The 19,986-nt window shown below is 38.5% G+C and overlaps 3 protein-coding genes across 3 annotated transcripts; 1 reads left to right on the top strand and 2 right to left on the bottom strand.

Annotated features, from left to right (window-relative positions):
• Positions 1 to 1,883: 1,883 nt before the first annotated feature.
• LOC149414864 (uncharacterized) lies at positions 1,884 to 3,551 on the bottom strand. Its single transcript, XM_089643061.1, has one exon. It carries the CDS (start codon positions 3,394 to 3,396, stop codon positions 1,924 to 1,926), a length of 1,473 nt encoding a protein of 490 aa, XP_089499187.1. The 5' UTR covers positions 3,397 to 3,551; the 3' UTR covers positions 1,884 to 1,923.
• A 1,493-nt stretch (positions 3,552 to 5,044) lies between these two features.
• Positions 5,045 to 7,153, top strand: LOC149414863 (uncharacterized). The gene has a single exon (XM_089643216.1). The coding sequence runs from the start codon at positions 5,053 to 5,055 to the stop codon at positions 6,511 to 6,513; it is 1,461 nt and encodes a 486-aa protein (XP_089499342.1). The 5' UTR covers positions 5,045 to 5,052; the 3' UTR covers positions 6,514 to 7,153.
• Positions 7,154 to 11,224: 4,071 nt separating this feature from the next.
• LOC149414862 (uncharacterized) lies at positions 11,225 to 16,795 on the bottom strand. Its single transcript, XM_089643587.1, has 4 exons — positions 16,594 to 16,795; positions 15,975 to 16,345; positions 13,265 to 13,429; positions 11,225 to 11,582 (listed from the first exon to the last, which is right to left on the bottom strand). The coding sequence occupies exons 1-4, from the start codon at positions 16,682 to 16,684 to the stop codon at positions 11,337 to 11,339; spliced, it is 873 nt and encodes a 290-aa protein (XP_089499713.1). The 5' UTR covers positions 16,685 to 16,795; the 3' UTR covers positions 11,225 to 11,336.
• Between the last annotated feature and the right edge of the window lie 3,191 nt (positions 16,796 to 19,986).

Genomic DNA, 19,986 nt, shown 5'->3' with positions numbered 1-19,986 from the left:
GTACTTGTGTTGTGCGCTCCTTCGCAGCGATACGATGAGTGATTGGTCATCCTGTTTTCCCTCCTTTCATACATTCTTCATTCCTACACATACTATCACCCAATTCCAACAAACACCCTGTCATTTTGTCTCGTTTAAATTATTTACAGTCCACTTTCATGAATACGTAAGCAGTTTCAGTTGCAACAATAGCATTTGTATGCAGACATCACGTTTTCCCTTCTTTAATTCGTTAACCAACACTTTTCTGATCAGCAGTTCAACAAGGCATAAAAAAATTTCAAGCAACCATAAACTGAAATTGAATCTGCTGCAAAATTAACAGCACTCATTGAAGAAATACTACAAAATTTTCCCTGTGTAAAAAACGTTACAATATGATATTATGATTTACACGAACAAGGTTCCTTCGGCAGTGATATACGGACGTCATAAATTATCAAAGAAAGGTTCGATCCATTCAATTAGGAGTTTACATATTTATATGTTTAAATAATGCAATTTATTTTAAAAGTTACAACTAACATAATTTATGTTAGTTATGGGCTCTGGGCAAACATTTTTTATTATTTATTTATCCGTCTCAACGCGATAAATTCTGTCATGAGAAGGGCCACGGAGCTCGTTACAGAAGGTAAAGCGACCTGCGTCAGTTTAATCGGTTCCCCTTTGTTTGTATTGTATTCCTTCCTTTATCTCTTGAAACAAATAGATATTAGATAAAAATTCATTTTGAATATATATTTTTTCTCCTCTTAACATCTCAATGAGATAACATCAAAAAAACAAAATACTCTAAATTGCAAAACAAGATAGAAAATATTAGATTATAAATAGTACAAAAAATAAATTAAATAAGTCATAGCAGAGCTAGATAGTTTGTTAATTTATTTATTATTTTAACAAAGAAAGACAAACATTCCCGGGTTACGAATAACCTGACAATATTTGAAAATCTCCTGCTACCACCACAGTAAACGGAAAATGTTGCTTGTGTTGTGATGGAGGACTTAGCCAGGAGGAATTGAACACACTACGCCTGGGTGGGAACCAAGCGCGATGTCAATTAAACCATCGACCTGTATAAATATTTTCAAATATGAAAAAATTACGTAGTGATACTGGGTCAGGGTTTGAAATGTTTAAACGGGCAGGACAATGACAATGAGGACTGGCAGATGCGTCCTTTGGGATAGTGGAAGGTTCCAAGTTGGTCTTGGTCAGAACCTAATTAGTTTCTTTTCTGTATTTAAAAAAATAAATCATATTGATTGTTTCAATAATTAATTTAATTTTACCAATATATGGTTTGTTTTACATGCATGCAAGGCACTCTCTTACATGCATATATGTAGCGCTGTGTGCATAGACGTCCAAATGTATAGACTTGCTCCAACATTAAATCTGAGTGTGGTTAGTCCATTGTGGGACTTTTCTGCGTAGGATCGTAATGTTTGTAAAAACGGTTAGAAAAACGGAACCGTCTTCAGATCGGGTTGCGTAGTGACACTAAAAATGAGTGAGGTGGGTAAATTATAACACATTTGTAAAAGTGTCTGATTAAATAGAGTTGAAAAAATATTCAGTTTTGGAAACATGTCCAAACTTTTTTTCACCCGATTTGGGATTGCCAGTTAAGTTTTTTACGCAGCCAGCAATTTGCATACAGTTGTATAACTAGTAATTCGTAAGCAGATTTTATTTTTGCAGACCGAATGGTGATATTACAATGCGAGTTGCCTGTATACTGTCAGATTAATTTATTGAGAAATTACAGAAAGATAGACGATCACGCCGCCTCACGCGCACCGTGCAACTTGGTTTGTTCCCTTTTGGCTGTGTGGAAAGGTTAATAAATGAAACAATTATATACATAAGGCTTTATGGCTTGGTATAATTGAATAAACAGATCATTTAGTAATATTATTTAACGATCCGGCGATCCACACTATCATTGACCCTGTACTGCATTCCGTGAATCTTGAACATGTGCTTGTTTACACTAGAACTGTGGATGAAGAACCTCTGGCAAACGGGGCAGGAGTACTTCTTTTCTCTCGTGTGCTTCCTCATGTGGAACTTCAACTCCCCGTGGTCGTAACAAGTGTAGACACAGTGTTCGCACTTGAAAGACCTGTTCCCCGTGTGGCGCTTCATGTGCTTATCTAAAATCTGTTTGAGCCGCGTGCGGAAATCGCAGATGGTGCATTGGAACTTCTTTTCATCGCTGTGTTTCTTGGCGTGGTTTAACAGTTCGATGCGCGTCACAAAGGAAGAGCCGCAAGTCTCACAGCTGAAGTTGCGTATGTTGTAGTGCCTGTTCATGTGGCTTCTGAGCGTATCCTGCGACTTCAATCCTTTGTTGCAGATGGTGCAGATGAACTTGGTCACGTCGGAGTGCACGCTCTTGTGGCGTTCGTATTTCTCTTTGTGCTTGAATTGTTTGCCGCATTGGGGGCACGTGAAATACATTTTGTCACTGTGGGACTTCAAGTGGCTGCTGAGGGAGCTGGGTTGAGCGAACCGGCGATCGCACTCGTTGCACTGGTACGGCTTCTCTCCCGTGTGAATCCTGGTGTGATAGAGTAGCGTCTGTCTGCGAGGGGTAGAATACGAACACTCCGTACAGTCGTATGTACGTCTCACTCCCAACCCTGACACTGTGCCCATTTGCTCCTTATCTTCTCCGTGCAGTGATTTCAAATGCTTCAACAGTTGGTTCTTACTTTTGAGGAGTTTATTGCAGATATGGCAACAAGTTTCAAAGCTTTCGGTTTTAATTTTCAAATTCGGAATGCATTCTGATAAACTCATATTATCGTCGATTTCATCTTTGACTCTATGTTTCTTTTTTCGCTTGGCTTTTAATAGTTTTTTTTGTTTTTTTAATTGTTTCTTCATACTTAAACTAGATAATACTTCGTGATCTGAAAGTGATCTGTTTGATCCTATGGAAACGCTATCGAAAGCAGCGTAGTCGTTAATCTTACTGTCTGAAAGTTCGGATTCTTTCATATCCAAATCTACTCCATCTTTATTATCTAAATGAAGTTGGTCAAACTCGTCTTTAATGTGTGCCACTGGCTCCCCCGGGGGGTTCTGGAAGAGCTTGGTCAGTAAGGTGTCGGAGTATTCGCACTTGCGACGGAACTTGTCGGCCGCCTCCAGCTCTGCGCTGCACTCCTGGCATATCATGTTGGGAAAACACTCATTTTCCCGGTGAACTAGGACCCTGGTGCACAGCATTATTTTATCCGAAATCGTCACGGAGTCTCGCATTTCAAATAGTGAGGTAGATCTCTCCCCCGCATCCGCCAGACATACCCGACACAGTTTATTGGCCTTGTTCAATAATAATACCTCGGATATCTCCACAGAATCAAGTTCGATTTTCATGTTTGTTTATTATTATTCAAGGTTAGCTCGGCAACTCGTAAATACTGGAAGCGTATTTTAACATTTTGTAAATATTGGATTTTTACGATTACGTTGTGTGGAAGACATAATAATAATTAAACTAATCTTGACGCCAAAACACAACTACTTGTCAAATGAATAGGAGTGAGCGTTATTTAACGTAACTAGATACAATAACTAGTTTCGTCGATGTAACGGAAATAACTAGTCTCGATAAAATTACAAGTAGTTATTTTTGTAAATGCGTTATTTGGTGTTGGGTGTGATGTAAAGTAGTTTCGGCCGTTTCGCATGCGACCGCGTTTCAGTAACGCCGCGTTTCGTAACGTAACGCGGTAGTCGGCGCCGTCGGCGGGACGGATTGTTATTTGTTATGCATATGTGAGACTAGTTTCGGTCGTTTCGCATGCGACCGCGTATTTCCAATCTCTGCCGCGTTTCAGTAACGCCGCGTTTCGTAATGTAACGCGGTAGTCGGCGGTATTGTTATGTTATGCATATAAATCACCATTAGTCCTCGTTTCAGTCGCCTACGCGTTTCGTTGCTCTATCTATAACACTTGTACACATTTTAATATTGACAGTTATTTTGAAATATTATTATGTTATTTTTGCTTATAAATGTATCTTATGTAATAAATAAATAAAAAATAAATCTGTTTGTATGAGGGTGACGACCGTAATTATAGAAGGGTAAGCAGAGAGGATAGACCGCTTTTATTACCTCCAATGTTTTGTTTTACATTGAAAATAATTAAATAATTTTAGCGCGACTGAAACGTGAAAGGGATTGGAAATACACCTCCCGGGCAGCCGAGCGAATACCGCACAAGAGTCCCAACTGCTCCCGTCTGGAGCCAGTGCGAAACAATTTATTTTTGGGGTATACCATGTAGCGCTACCCCCTTCTTTAGCCAACGTTTCGGACAGCGTTACAGTGTCCATCATCATACCGCACAAGAGTCCCAAAAGCTCCCGTCTGGAGCCAGTGCGACTATGGCACCCCCAATTGAGGTATGTTGTGAGTTGTGAGGCTGAAGGTAGTAGGGAGGGGAAGGAGATGGGGTAGATGATAGATATCAGTGAAAACGATGAAAAGGTGTAAATAAACAGTAAATATAACGTGCAAATAAACTGTAAATATCAATAACCATTGTATATTATTCGTGATTAGTCGGAACTAATTAATTAATTAGTCCGACTCGGGAGACACGCCAAACGCGGGGCCAACACATGTACATGGTTGACATTTGTCACGCGAGGACGGGTAAGTGAATGAAAATAACTAGTTACAAAAATAACCGTTTTGAAACAGGTTACGCCGACCAAGAAACTTGTTTCGTTACGTTTCTTGAAAATGACGTTACGACCCACGTCTACAAATGAATATAAATAGTTCGAGTATTGCCACTGTTGCCGTCGTAAAAGAACTCTGGTATTAGAACAAATAATAAGAAAAGTCACTCCACATGGTACTGATAACTGAGTTGATGTGAGTGGTTTATTTATGGTTCTGATGTATGGCAATCATAATATTGACACTGACAGTTGACAGTGGTTTATTTATGAGTTAGATTGTTTACTATTATAAATAATAGTATATAAATACTAGACGTTTTCAGAATGAGTTCCGAAATGGACGATTCAATCACTAAGGCGGAGAAGTCAGCTTCCTTATGCCGTCTTTGTTTGTCCGAAAATACCCAAAAATCCAAATATCTTTACGAAATTAATGACAACGGTTGTATCGCCGATCTCGTAATGCTGTTCGCGAGGGTTCAGTTAAACATCGACGATGGTTACCCACAAGTCATCTGTGAACTGTGTCAGGGCGAGCTGGAACTGGCCAATAGCTTTAAACTCAAATGCGAAAATTCCGACTCACTTCTGAAAGAGTTCTATATTAATGGAATATTTAATTATACAGTCGAGCTTACCAAACCCAAGCAACAGGCAAAGACAAACGATGAAATCATTAAATTAGAGTTGCCGTATGGTGATTGGATTAAATCTGAACACGGAGACGTTTTAGAAAGTGACACTTTTAATTATTCTCCTTCAGAGAGCTCTCTGTCGGATAAAGTAAAAATTAAAATGAAAAAAGTTAAGGTTCTAACTAAAAATAACTGCAGGTTGCCATCATCTGAAAAAATGGATATTAAATCTGACAGTGAGGAGGACTGTAATAAAATAGTATCCAAAGGGGACTCCGTTAAAAAGAAACTAAAAAAAGACAAGGATAATATAAAATTTATTTGTGAATTGTGCAGCAGACCTTTAGCTAGTAAGAACTCTTTAGAAAATCACCTTAGAACCATGCATAGCGCCGAGAGGAAGAATAGAGTCGGCCATGTTACAGGGTACGGCGCCAGTAAGAAGTATCACTGCTCCGAGTGTCCCTACTCTTCGGCCAAGAGACACAACCTGGTGTACCATCAGCGCGTCCACTCCGGCGAGAAGCCCTTCCAGTGTCATCTCTGCAGCGCACGCTTCAGCCAAGCTGGCAGCCTCACTGGCCACCGTAAGACCCACAGCGACGTAACCTACTTCATGTGCCCAATTTGCGGCAAACAATTCAAGCACAAGAACAAATACGAACGCCACAAACTCGTCCACAACAACATCAGAAAGTACCCATGCAACATTTGCGATAAGAGTTTCAAGACCAACTACGCCCTCCAACAACACATTAACAGGCATTTGAACATCCGGAACTACAGTTGCGAGACCTGCGGCGCCACATTCGTTTCATCGGGCGCGTTGATTATCCACCGCAAGAAACACGATCCTCGAGAGAACGAAAAATACGAGTGCAGCATCTGCGATTTCAAGACCCGTTTAAAACACAACCTGGTGATGCACCTCAACCGCCACTCGGGGGATCGTCCATTCAAGTGTGAGGTTTGTGAGTTTTCGGCGTACGATGCGGCTTCCATCAGGAAACACACAAAGTCGCACACGCGGGAGAAGAACTATTCATGTCCGCTGTGCAATATGAAGTTTATTCACAGCACCAGTGTTAATAAACACATGCTGCGTTTGCACGGTCTCAAATATAAAGTGAGTGATTTTGTTGATAGACGAATCGTGAAATGAACTTAATACTTGCTTGGACAGACAAATGATGCTTCATTTCTATATATCGTCGCATTAATTCGTAGACTGCGTAACTCCAAATTTTTCGAAAATACGTTTTTAATGCCATCTGGTGTTAAAATTAGACCCGCATCGACTAGTAAAACTCGAAAATTTAAAAAAAAATTAACCTTTTAGATAAACACAAATTAGAAAACTGCGTAAAATTATGGTGCCATTTTTACTCGCGAATACTTCGTAACTCCTTAATTCAGTATTGGCCGGTGAGCCGTGCACGCTTGTTGTGTTTTTGATTGAGGAAATTTATTTACGGTGTAATAGTTTTACCGTGAAATTAACTGAGATAAGTTGATTAATCAATTTTGAACATTTTATAACCATAATTTTAATTGTGAAGTCACGAATAGTGTTTTGTATCTGTAGTCTAAACTGACGTCTTCTACACCGTGTGACGCTCTGCCGTAGCTCTCTTGTTTTATGTGCCTCTGCGGTTTCGTAAATACCTAATAGGTCCTTGTTCTGTGATTATCTCTTCTTCAAGGTCACCATCTCTTTGCAAGTGGATCTCCTCCTGATGCATATCCGGATCCAGTTCTTCACTGTCCTCTTCAAACAAACCCAAAATATTTACGGTGGAACGTACGGCAATTCCATCTCGTCTCTCCTCAGACACAGTCCGTTCTCTGTCAGGCATCTTCCGCGGGTCAAGCACATGTCTTGGTATGCCATCTACTTCGATGTTGTTGACTGAAGTAAGTCCTGTCACCCTTCCATGCATGATGTGCATCTCCCATCTACTGGTTTAACTGCAAGAAGATCGCCCACTTAGAACTCAGTCAATACTTCCTCTTCTATATTCACTTGCGCAGAAGGGTGTCTCCACGAGTGTGAAGTGTGAACTATACTAGACAGCGCAATACCTCGATCATCCTGACTTTTTGCAGCCAAAGATTGTACCGAAACACTGCCTGCAGGGGATCGCTTCCACTTCTGGCTGCAGTTCTCTTTATTGTTTGATGATGTCGTTCAACTATACCGTTTCCAGCTGGTCGGTATGCCGCGCAAAATCTTTGACGAACATTCCATCTCTTACACTTATCTGTAACACTGTAGGAACAAAATGCAGTACCATTGTCCATGAGAACTACTTTGGGCGGGCCTCTTTCCCGAAACACTTCTTCCAAATGTCTGATAATCGAAGCTGCATTATCTGACTCGATTTCCCGCCACACGGCAAATCTACTTGGACCGCAATCGATAAATGTGAGTAAACATTTCCTACCGAAATGAGTAACATATACAGCCAAGCGACTCCAGGTTGTCACAACATTAAGATTACCCGCTTCATGGGATGATGGTGGAGGGTCAATTGTCCTGCATTGTACGCAGGAACGCACGCATCTATCGACGTCCTTTCTTCTCGCCTCGGGATCGACCAGCCGGGCAAGATGAAGCGTTCACTTTACTCCAAAGTGATGCTGAGCATGAAGAGTTTCTACGCTTAAAGCACATGTTTGCTCACCAGTTCCACTTTCAAGTCTCTCCCACCTATTTTCACACTCTGAGGAGTCTCTTTCACAACGTTTCCTGTCATGGCTACTCTTTGCCCGGGTCTTGCAAACCCTAGTAAGTACATCAGTTTTATTTCTACAGGACAACAAGGGTGATCGACAATGTCAGATCAAATTCTTCTACAATCTCCTTCATCAACTCCAAGCGTCACTTAACGATCATCTCTGACACGACTACTCCCGGTCAGTGTAGATCTCACCCAGCACAAAACCGTCGCCGAATCTGTAATGATCTCCAGAGTTTGAAGATTTCACTTGAGAGTCAGATTTAATCCCTTAAGGAAGGAAAAGTACCAGCATTTACAAGACTTAAAACAGACATTAGAAAAGGATTACCACTCCTTTAACGATAACCTTCCGCATCATTAAAATCATTAAAATGCATCTAAATAGACTGCCTCGACATACACATACATTGTTGTGTTTTATTTTTTAAATGTAAAATTCCTATCTCCCAAATTTTCCGCTAGGTTGTTCATAAAACTGTTCGCAGAAAAGTATGTATCTTTTGTAAAATGCGTATCTCCATTCTCGGTTTTTACGTAAACTTCGTAACTCCGATTTGAAATAGAAAGCCTTAACTTACAAAAGTTTAATGATTGAAAATAAATTTCCAAATATATTATATGTTCGAAACATAAATAAAAAGAATAAGCCGTCTTTCATTTTTTTTCACTACGAGGTTTTTTGTGCCTCCTGTAAAATTTTACATATGGGAGTTACGCATTCTACGAATTAATGCGACGATATGTACATACATATTGTAGAGTTAGCAAAAGAAGAAAGTGCCGCAAAAATTTTGCTAAACCCAATAAATTAGCAATGGGTCATTTTATTAAAAGCGGGAGCCACGGTACCAGCTCAATATTTTCATAAGGCTCAAAGAGTCAACTCAATTGAACGCTTAGAGCGTATGAGCAATGAGAATACTGTGCTCGCCTGATACAATTTGCAGACACGGCTGTCCCGATATGCTCCCAGCGTACGAATGATCGTACGACTCTTGGTACCGGTACACCGCTCGTACCATGAGAAAAATAAGATGCTAGGTAGTTAGTAGATGTAGATACATATGTCCAAGTCCAGATGTCAGACTGTCAGAAGCAGCTCATGTCTCTTGAGTATGTAATAACAAGTAATTCTTGGAGAATTTTAATGGCACTATTTTACTAAATATCTTCGTTTACCGGGAGTCATACGAATACGGCTCATCAAAAAGACCTAGCTCAATTGTGCGGCTCGTTCATGAACGACTCATCGCTAAAATAACTGCTGTTGGTTTTTATCATTCAAAAAGTCAAATTTAGACAACAAATCTTTCAGAATTTAATAAAACGAAAACTTTTCTAAAATATTAAAGAATTTGTAAAACAGCTTGTTGTCTTGAGCGACTGATGCAAAACATTGGAGAGACCAACGTTTGCTACTAAAATAGCCCCAGGCAGAAGTCATATGTACATCATCAGCGATCCCCTTTTACTTCTCACACGTCTCGTTTGAATACGAAAGACAAGATACAAGAATGATGACCTCACAAGTGACCTCTCTCTGGGACTACTATAAACCCTTTAGCAAACCGAGCAGAAACTGGAAAAAAATGATTGATGGCTATTAACTGAGAAATACAAATATGAAAATTCACTTGTAATACTTATATAGAATCCTAACTGATGTATCGGACGACATACCAAAATTAATTTATTATTGAGAAAAGTATCTTATGGTTAAATTGTTATGATATTTCCAAGACACGGTGCGTTCTTATCAGAGGAACATCAAAAATCACTCATCACTCAAAGTGTGGGACCCGTAAATCGGCCATATCAGCACGGCTTTGCTCAGAATTTGTCACTAGTTGCGGTTAGCTATTCCTGGTTTGCAGAAGCTATTTGCTGTACTGCAAAAAATCAGAAGGCTGCGTGTACACATCACATCGGAGTCACCAGTTTATGGGTGTCGAATGTTATTACTACTATGTATATCAAATATGATGCTTATGAAGTTACCTACAAGTTTATTTACAAATTAGTTTAACCTTTCAGACAAAGACTTTTATCTACTATGTGTTCCTTTGAGAACTGTCAAAACGTGATAATTTTTGTGTTATTTACGAGTTTTGCTAAAAGCTTCATAACTCACGTTTTGGGAAACGTAGCCTCATTCTAAAAAATGTTTTGGAAAGATTATGAAATCCACTATTGCATTGTGTTGTAATACGTAAATATTTGCGTTTCTAAATATACATTTTATGAAAACGTCAAAAATATGTAAAAATCGCTTACAATTATTTCAAAGCCTTGAAAAAAATACTTTATTCTGAGTATCATAAAGAAATAACACTTTATATATTGAAGAAATATAATTAAAAACTATTAGTCACCTCAAAATATTAACCGTCCAAACTAAAATATTTTTAATAAATTATTTAGAAACGCAATAAATTATGAACCAACAAGATGACAGATTCAATCGGCTTAGATAATGCAACTCTACGTTCCATAGATATTCATGAATACAGACGCGTAGCGTTATTCATTATCGATACTCCGTTTTTTAAATCATGGCAATCCGTATACTAGTGATGGAAATAAATCGATTTTTGTAAAATCTCACGAGTTTACGTGAAAAGACGTTCTAATGTCTTGACCGCTATTATCTTATTTACGTCTTTTGACGTTCTAATGTTCTGAGTGGTTAGCACTCCTAATTAAATTTGATATTTTAATGAGAAGGTGGATAGTGAGGAGCACTTTGCGAGCTGTTGTATCGTCAGCAATCAGGATCAGAATGAATAAATTCCAACTAGTTCAGACTGTCGCGGTGCTGGAGACATAAGGTCACTCTCCGCTACTGGCAGACGAGCCGCCAATAGCAAGTATCTATCGAAAGTTCACTGCTGTATTCGCTTGCCACAATCTAATAAAATATGTGTTCCAATGTGTTAAAAAATATCCCATACAATAAAATAATCTTTTTTTTTGTTTGATAGTGACAATCCAGATTATAATGCATTGCTTACTTCAATACCTTGTTCACATTATCAAACCGCTTTTATTAAATATTTAACAATTTCTGTTCCTCCACTGTTGTTGAAAAATTCAGTTCTTATTATTTAACAAAGTGGGCTGTTCAACGGGTTGTGCATATCTGATATACTGATATATGTAAAATTTATGTAAAAAGTTGAAATTTTTTAATAAAATATACAGTTTAATATAAAGATAACACAAGAAATGGAGAACATTATTTATTTCATCGCCTCTGTTTATTCTCTCTCTTATTCTTTTTGAAGGCCTCCTTGCTTCGCATTCGCTTCTCCTTGATGTAGGTCTTGTATGTGGTGGCCTTCTTGTCCTCGATGATCTCGGTGTAGCGACGCTTGTTGTAGCGAGTGAAGTTCGCATCGGCCATCAGCTCGTCCACGATGGTGCGTTTGCGCTCCTTCTTAGTCAGCCGCTCGTTCTGGTGATCTAGCGCTGAATCCATGACCGTGCCAACCTGAGGAATATAAAAAACACAAGGCTCAAATATAGGAAACCACTAGACATAGCCGAATACATAATGACAGCCATGGTGAACTTTATTTATTGTGTTTTACATTAACTCCAAACGGTTGTAGAAAATATATATATATATATATATATATATATTTTTTTTTTTTTTTTTTTTTTTTTTTTTTTTTTTTTTTTTTTTTTTTACTCGTGGCCTGTCATCTTTGGGTATGCTGTGCGGAGGGTCTTTTTGAGGCAAAATTTTTACAGCTGAGCTGTTGAACTCAATTAACTAGTCGTAGAAAAGACCCATTCTCATGCAACAATTATTGGCAATTGTATACATTACGTTGGGTGCAAATTTGGGTGTTTCCTGACTGCGCACCGGTGCTGAAGGGGTCAATGAAGCTAGTTCCTCGGTGCATCTTTCATTAAAATACCGGTCGTTGTTTGAAAGAAATTCCTTTGGCCGAAAGTACCAATCTTATGTAGCTTAAGTTCGAAGTTTGAAGACGCTACGTTGTTTTTGTATGACAGCCATCATTAGTGAATTTGTAAACATTGAAAAAAATTGGGCATCATTATGTGATATAATTTCGACCGGTCGGTGGCCGAGTTGACATCGCGTTTGGGTCCCACCCAGGCGTAGTGTGTTCAATTCCTCGGCTGGCTAAGTCCTCCATCACAACACAAGCAACATTTTCAGCTTACTGTGGTGGTAGTAGGAGATTTTCAAATATTGTCAGGTTATTCGTAACCCGGGAATGTTTGTCTTTCTTTTTAAAAAATATAAAAATAAATAAATAATACTTTAATTTGAAAGGTATCAGTCCAACCAATATCAAAGCCAAGCTAGATTCTACCCTAGGGGAGTCTGCTATGCTCCTTTATTCACAACAATAAATGGCAGTGTCCCGTTAGTAGTTCAACCAGTTCCCTCAGTGAGTTTCTGTCCATATCGGGTAGTTGTCTGGTCCATTTATGAGTACTTTGGATTGCCTCATTCCAGGTGTCGTTTCCCGTTCCTCCCAGTGCCGGGATTTGACCCACCTTTTAATATGTATTTTGGTGTGGCAAGCTGCTACTCTTACGGTCGGCTTGGATCCCGCAAGTGGTGCTTTCGCCCCTTTCCTCGCTGGTCCATCAGCCTGCTCATTGCCCTCAATTCCTTTATGTCCTGGTACCCAGATCAGGGTTATTTTATTGATGGTAGCAAGTTCTTCAAGAATGGTCTTACAGTCCATCACTAGGTGTCGCATTGGTTACTTTCCAGTGCTATCAGAGCATATACCTGTGTTCTTATTTACCTGATACGTATGTTCTCCTGTGCACAAGCTAAGATGGCCTCCATCTCAGCTTGAAATACAGAGCAATGGGTTCCTAGAGGTATACTAAGTTCCCTCTTGGAACCGTGTTTAACAGACCCCGGACCCTGTTCCCTCCTCCATCTTGGACCCATCTGTTAACCAGATTAGTACCTGTTTGTGGGTAGGGCCTGGAACCGTGTCCCATTCCTCCCTTGGGGTACGTCACTCAATAAAGATAGTTTTTTCCCAAATTTTCAGGTTTATTATGTTGTTAGGTCGGTTACTTCTGGGACAACCCTTGTATATCTGTACATCAACATTTCAAAAGCGTCCATCTTCCGTTTTAATGCTTGTAATAGATATAAAAGTGAAGAAAACACACCTGGAAGTATTTAGGAAGGACCTCCATGTCGTTCTTCTTGTAGTGCCGCTTTGGGTCCAGCACGGAGCGCATCTTCAGGATCTGCAGGTCGTTCTTCAGCTCCTCGGTGATTTCTGGGGCGGGCATGTTAAACCAGGCAGGGCCCTTCGTCTTGGCTCTCTCCGCCTGAAAACATTAAAAATATATATTTAGATATGCGACACCGCACTGAGCACCTTAAAAACAACTAACTAACCATCACGCCGTTTCGCCGCAGGAGTAGGCAGAGAGGACGGACCGCCAAACAACTCGGTCTTGGCACACACTTCTTGCCTCATTCACATTCATACATCGTCTCATACATATCGTCCCTTTCTTAATCTTACTCATTACGCTTACATCAGCCTTGCACTCTTTGCAGATCTCCACATTCCTCACACGATCAAACACCACACATACGCCTCAGGGATCTCATTTCAACAGCATTCAATTTACTATCATCCTTTCTTTGCCAGTTCCATGCCTCACTTCCATGCATAAAGGTAGGTACCAGCACTCCGTTGTGGACTGCTAACTTCGCTTCTTTGAACAATTTTTTGTTAGCGCCAACTGCGTTCAGTCCTCCATTAATGGAATTACCTGGATTTACCCTTCTTTCAATATCTCTGTCAGCCTTCCCATCTCTTGTAAACATACTTCCTAAATAAAAAAACTCATCCACCTGCTCCAAGTATTCCTCATTCACAACTATATTGCACACTGTTTTCGTACTCTCTCTTTCAAACACCATTACAACCATTACTTAAAAACAAGGTAGATGAAATTTCAATTTTAGAAATAAACATATAATTTTTGAAATATTAAATTTTTTAATGAAAACATAAAAATGTTTTAAAAATGGATAGCTTTACGTTTTTTTCTTCATATAAACACTGAACTAAAATTACTGATAACAAAAAAAATGACATATTTTAATATACAAATGTATACTAAACATTAGCCACCTCACGTCATTTCATATAAAAATAATTAATAAAAATTAAAATTCACAAATTTTTCTAAAATTGCAGTCGGAAACTTTGGTTTGATAGAGGTGTACATTTTATTTTTTCTTTGGTTAACTTCTATATTTGAATATAAAGCTTGGTGTTTTCTCTTTCTAACACCTATATTTCTAACTAAGACGGTAAGGGAGAGACAATGATTTCTATAAGATCATATGAGTTGTTCAAAAAACAGAACAAATTGAGTCTACGGGTAATAGCTAACCAAACTAATTAGCCTGAGGAGTTAACCTTTCCTTATCTGTGGTGTGTATTTACTACACATTGCTTCTAATAACTTTAATAACTCTATAAATATAATAAATTCTGGGTTCAGATTTTTGGGTATTCGTCAGTTATACATTTATGCACCGAAATAAAAAATAATATTTTACATAGTTTTCAAATTCAATTAAAAATCAGGGATTTTTGTTAAAAATCGGGAACAAATACACCAATACAATCAACCATACTAATATGCGAAGAGTGTGCGAGAAAATGACATGCTATTGATGTCCCGCTTTAATTCGCTATGCGGGAACATGAGATATCCACACGTCTGCAGTTGTATTTTGATTTAGACCATCGATACCTACGACCGCACAGCCGTGTTTGTGCCAGCCTATAGCCAGTCGGCCGCGAACCTTACTGTGCTAACTTTCCCTTACTGTGCTAAAAAAATTCACGTGTTCCGGTGCTGTGTAGACAATACACATCTCAAAATAAGCGATTTAATATTGGAAAAATATGAATATTCATAGCTAATCGATTATGTTTATTATATTTTATATCAAAAGTGATAATAATTGTAATTTAATTGCTGAAAACATGAAAAACCATCGGCAGATGCTTAAGAAACTTGTGAGAGGTCCACATCTAACGACGGTTAACAAAAATGAAATTGAATATTCGCCAATGCAAAACACATCATAGCTAGAACTCTCTAGATACGATGCTAGCATTCAGCGCACATCTACCTACAAGTCTGAATATTCTCTACGCACTGGGCGCTATAAAACAGGCGCACCGAGATTTACTGAGTCAGTCATTAATTAGCAGTTTTACGATTGACCAACCTGTGCTGCTTCTGAAGTAGCCGGCCACCCAACTGGCCGGCCCCCCGCTTCGCGCCCAGTCGTTACCTCGCCGCTACAGGCTACACGGATCTACCTACGACCGGCTCTGTACGGACTTTACAAGAGAGGCTATGGATTACCACTGACTCCTCGGGATCACATCAGCGCCCTGGCCCTGGATATCATCCCTGGCCTACGCTTCTCACGCGCCTGGACCGTGCAACATCGTCGCCGGTCTGCGCCTCGGCCCCGCGGCATCGTCGCCGGCCTGCATCTCCCGACCAGGTCAAGCCTACCTTCGGCTATCCCGTTTCACACTGGAGTAGTTTCAGTGCTGAACACATCCACGAGTCCGGTCTCCACCAACGCGGTGTCGACCCACTGACTACCGCCTCAACCACTCATCGCCGCTTACACCTGGTATCATCGTCATCGGTCCGGAGCCATCTCACAACTGCGCTAATGACTCACCCAAACAACCACCTATCTTTCATTGTCTCGCTACCAAATCCCCAAAAAAACTATAAGAGTGGAACTGAATTAGCACTTTAAAAACAATATGATAAATATATAAACAAATCCCCAACAAAAACAATAAAAACTGAAAGTCACCTTTCTAATAGCTTTTTTCCTATTTTCACTCATATTGTACTCGGGAAGATTGAAGTCTTGCTCCATACCGGCTGTGAGCACCGTTTTCTTCATTTCCTTGTCAACATCTACCGAGGCGGACTTCATCTTAAATCTGCCGGTGTCCAGGTCAATATTATTAAATTGGAATGTGCATTTCTTCCCTCTGGTGCTGGCTTTGTCGCCTATGTGCGTACCCCATCCCATCTCTGAGAAGAAACTGTCGATTATATCGTCACTTTTGTGGCTGCTAATCTTTTTTATGTTCGCTTCCTCCTTTTCCTCTTCTGAGATTATTTCATCGCAGGCGATCCTCACTCTGTTCAGTATTTTCTCAAGCGATTCCTGACTCACTAGAAAAAGTAAATGGTTATTAGTACTTCGGGTTATCAGTATAACAGAAGAGTTTGTATGATAATGACATATGATTGTGAATGAAGATCGGAGCGGGTGTCAACACGGTCTCGTTTGAATACAAGAGTATCATTATTTAAAATGTTAACTTCAAGAAGTGCTTGGGCTTTGAGCTAAATATCTTTTTAGATTAGCTGTAAACAATGATCAGTGTGACAGTTATTCACCTAACCTTAAAAATACATACCATTCGCGAACTCATTTTCGTTGATCTCTCCAATGACTTCACTTTTGTCGATGAGCTCGTCATCTCCCACAGTATCGATGATAAAATCCATGATTAATTAATATTTATTAGCATAATAATAAATATTAAATATGGTAGCACAATCCAAATGATTCAAAACAACGTGCGCGCTTATTTGTTTTTCAACTTTTGACAGTATTTTTTCCATAGAACAGCGCCAATAAAAGATCGTCAACTCCATAAATAAACCACTCTCTAGATCGATATCTTCGGGCTTTTTGTATGGCGCCATTTTGTCACCCCCTTAACCACAGACGACCACAGATAAAACGGTCGTTTGGTCCAGACAGGTAAATATATCGTGGACCATAAATAAATTTCAAGGCCATTTAAAAAAAGTGTAACCATAAACAATATAACTACACCCAGCGAACATCGTTCATTCAATAGCCCACAAAAATTATATTTTAAAAATAAAAATATTGGAATGCAGGAAAAGGAGAATAAAAAAAACCCACAGCTATGCACACATAAAAATACTTTTTATTTTCAAAAAGACAATGGACAGTAATACAAAACAGGGTCAGTACAACCGATGTATTGAGCATTGATTTATCATTGAAGTAGAAGATAAAACTAATATATCTAAACAAAACATGAAACAGAACAAGACACAGAAAAATAAAAAGTAACGGTCTCAACTAGGAATCGAACCCAGTCTTACTGCAACAACTTAATAGGATTTAATTTGACCTTGCACAAATACAAGAATATATACACAAAATACATATTCAACAAATTTAAGTGTTCATTATTATTGCCACAGCACTAGAATTTATTCAAATTCTCCTGCAAGGGTTTCATATAATTTCCACAGCTCTGTCGTCAGCAAACATCATGGAAAATGCTGGTTAAATCTGAATACTTACATGATGCAATTCTGGAGAGGTTTAAATGACCTTGTATGATGTAATCGTGGCTTTTTTAGCAGTTTTAGCATCCTAATACGTGGTATTGTATCGCGTCGGAATACGGATAGGTCTGAAAAGGAAAATTAATTAAATTATTAGCCAATGAAGTACATTCAGAAATCAGGAACATTGTATCAAAGAACGAAAGGTTAGTACTTGTATTTTACAACGGGTTCGGGTCCTTCTTTCAATTGGTGGAGATAGACCGGATAACACACTTTAACACAACACGGCATTAATTTATCACCTTGAAGAATTCTAGCACGTAACATTATTTTTAGATGGGTGAAAGAAAATTCAAAATATTTACGTAAAAACATCAACTGACTTTTCAACTTACGAAATGGCGTCTTGGAAATTACCGTTAATTTTTATCGGAGCATAAAGCATGCTTAGCTTCTCTTTCTGTTACACAAGTCGCTATGGTAGAGAGCGAGAGATCAAACTACAATTTTTGCTCTAAGCCAATGAGATCTGAGCTTTCAGCCACAACAGCTTTGTCTATAAGAATTTGGGTATTGAATAACTCCTCCCATCAGGGTTACAAGGTCATGCGGGAGTTATACGCCCCTGGTCAACTCCCAACTCCCGATTCAACTTTCTATGTATTTTGGGCCTTAGTTTTGTAAGCAAAAATAATTAGGTACCTACTAAATGTTTCTGATAAACTACTCATGTACCTACTCCTATTTCTCTACTTTTTATTGCATGACATGAATTATTATGTGTGTAAAAGACCCAGGGCATAAAAAAATAAAATTTAAAAAAATATTAAGTTATGAATATGAGCCTCTTGTGAACTGGCAGCTGGTAGAAAAGTGCACACTGGGTCTATACTAGTTTACTAACAAGAAGTCCCTTCTACTGGCCATTAATTATAGATGGGCAGTTTGTAATGATTGACTGAATTTGGCCCGGGATTGCTCAGGAGGAGTCAAATTCCCGAATCATGCTAGTCTCACAAAATGCTATAATATCAATGCAGTATTTGGGCATAGCCTACATAGATTATATGTTCTAGACCTACAAGCAAGCTATAATCTTCCTCTCCCTCCAAGCATAAAGGGGGAGGGGGAGAGAACACAATAACATTTATTTTATTTTGAATTTCACATCCAGCTGGACTTTTACATGTTTTTTTTTTTAACACAAAGAACATCTAAATGAGCAAAACATCACAAAAACAAAATTCTCCGCCATGCAAGATGAAAAATATTAGATTGGGAATACAATAAATAAATTAAATAAGTCAAAGCAGATTCTACTAAGACCTGTTCTAAGTTTTATGTCAATAACATCCTTATATTTAATATTCATTAGCCAAACTATTCAACATTCGAATAATTTTAGTAAATTTAGTTGACACAGTAGATAATTATAATTAAGACATTCTGAGTCAGCACTGTTGAGTTGTACTCGATTTGAATCCTGACTAATGACTTGTACAATTTTTTTTACAGTTTCAATGTTTTTTTAATTGGCTTTACAAAACTCAACATTTTCAAAGTTTTATTTGATTTAATTTCAATATGATTAATAAAGTTTAGTTTTTGATCAAACTATACACCCATATTACAAGCTGGATATTTAATATAGGGAGATCTGAAACAGAAAATATACTGATATCAAACACAGACTAAAACAGAATCAACTGAACTATACCAAAAAAACACTATCTTACTTATTTTAAAATTATTTAAAAAAATTATACTACATGATATATGTGCATAATTAAATTCATATGTAAATTTGTTGTTTCTTATAATTAAATTATACATAATATGTAAATAAAATCCTCAGCACGGGAGATCCCAGTGAGGATATCATTATATCTATTTGTTACAAAAAAAAGATAGTAAAACACTTATTATTATTATATTATTTACCTCGTTTAAGGCCGAATTACACCTGTCGATTGCTCGGCCGAGTCAACGCTTTGTTATTCGGCTAAGCAACTTATTGGAGAGTAGAGGTATCACATGTAGAAGAGACAGAGGGCGAGTTAGTTCATTGAGATTAGTTTAAAATGCTGTTAACATGGTTTCGCGATGGAATAAAACGAGAAAAATTAACAGAGTTTTAGAACAAATTTCACACACTAGTAAAAAATTTGAAATTTTGTTTTTTTCTTTCACTGACTGACTCGGCTGATTACACTAACCGAGAGGAAAGTGAGTGAAGCATCGAGTTGAATATGCAGGTGGAGAGGGTACTTACTCGACCGAGTCATTAGGCCTTGCTTCTATCCACTGTCTCACCTGAATCACTCGCCGGCTCCTTGGCCAAGTACTGACGGTACTGATCACTTCAGCCGAGCACTCGGCCGAATGCACTGTCTTGGCAGGTGTAATTTAGGCATAACAGTTGTTGGCACTCTATCATTGATGGAGTAATAATAAAATGATGGATTTTTTATTCTATA

This window comes from Hesperophylax consimilis, chromosome 19 (assembly GCF_061612785.1).
Source record: "Hesperophylax consimilis isolate HC1 chromosome 19, BYU_Hcon_1.0, whole genome shotgun sequence".
NCBI lineage: Eukaryota > Metazoa > Arthropoda > Insecta > Trichoptera > Limnephilidae > Hesperophylax > Hesperophylax consimilis.
Note: the sequence above shows the minus strand (reverse complement) of the source record. Positions and strands in the feature narration are given on the sequence as shown.

Coding starts and splice junctions, on each gene's coding strand:
- LOC149414864 (XM_089643061.1), bottom strand. CDS start 3,396: ATGAAAATCGAACTTGATTCTGTGGAGATATCCGAGGTATTATTATTG.
- LOC149414863 (XM_089643216.1), top strand. CDS start 5,053: ATGGACGATTCAATCACTAAGGCGGAGAAGTCAGCTTCCTTATGCCGT.
- LOC149414862 (XM_089643587.1), bottom strand. CDS start 16,684: ATGGATTTTATCATCGATACTGTGGGAGATGACGAGCTCATCGACAAA. Junction 16,346..16,593: donor CGAAAATGAGTTCGCGAATG/GTATGTATTTTT, acceptor TACTTTTTCTAG/TGAGTCAGGAATCGCTTGAG. Junction 11,583..13,264: donor TCCTTCCTAAATACTTCCAG/GTGTGTTTTCTT, acceptor TATATTCCTCAG/GTTGGCACGGTCATGGATTC.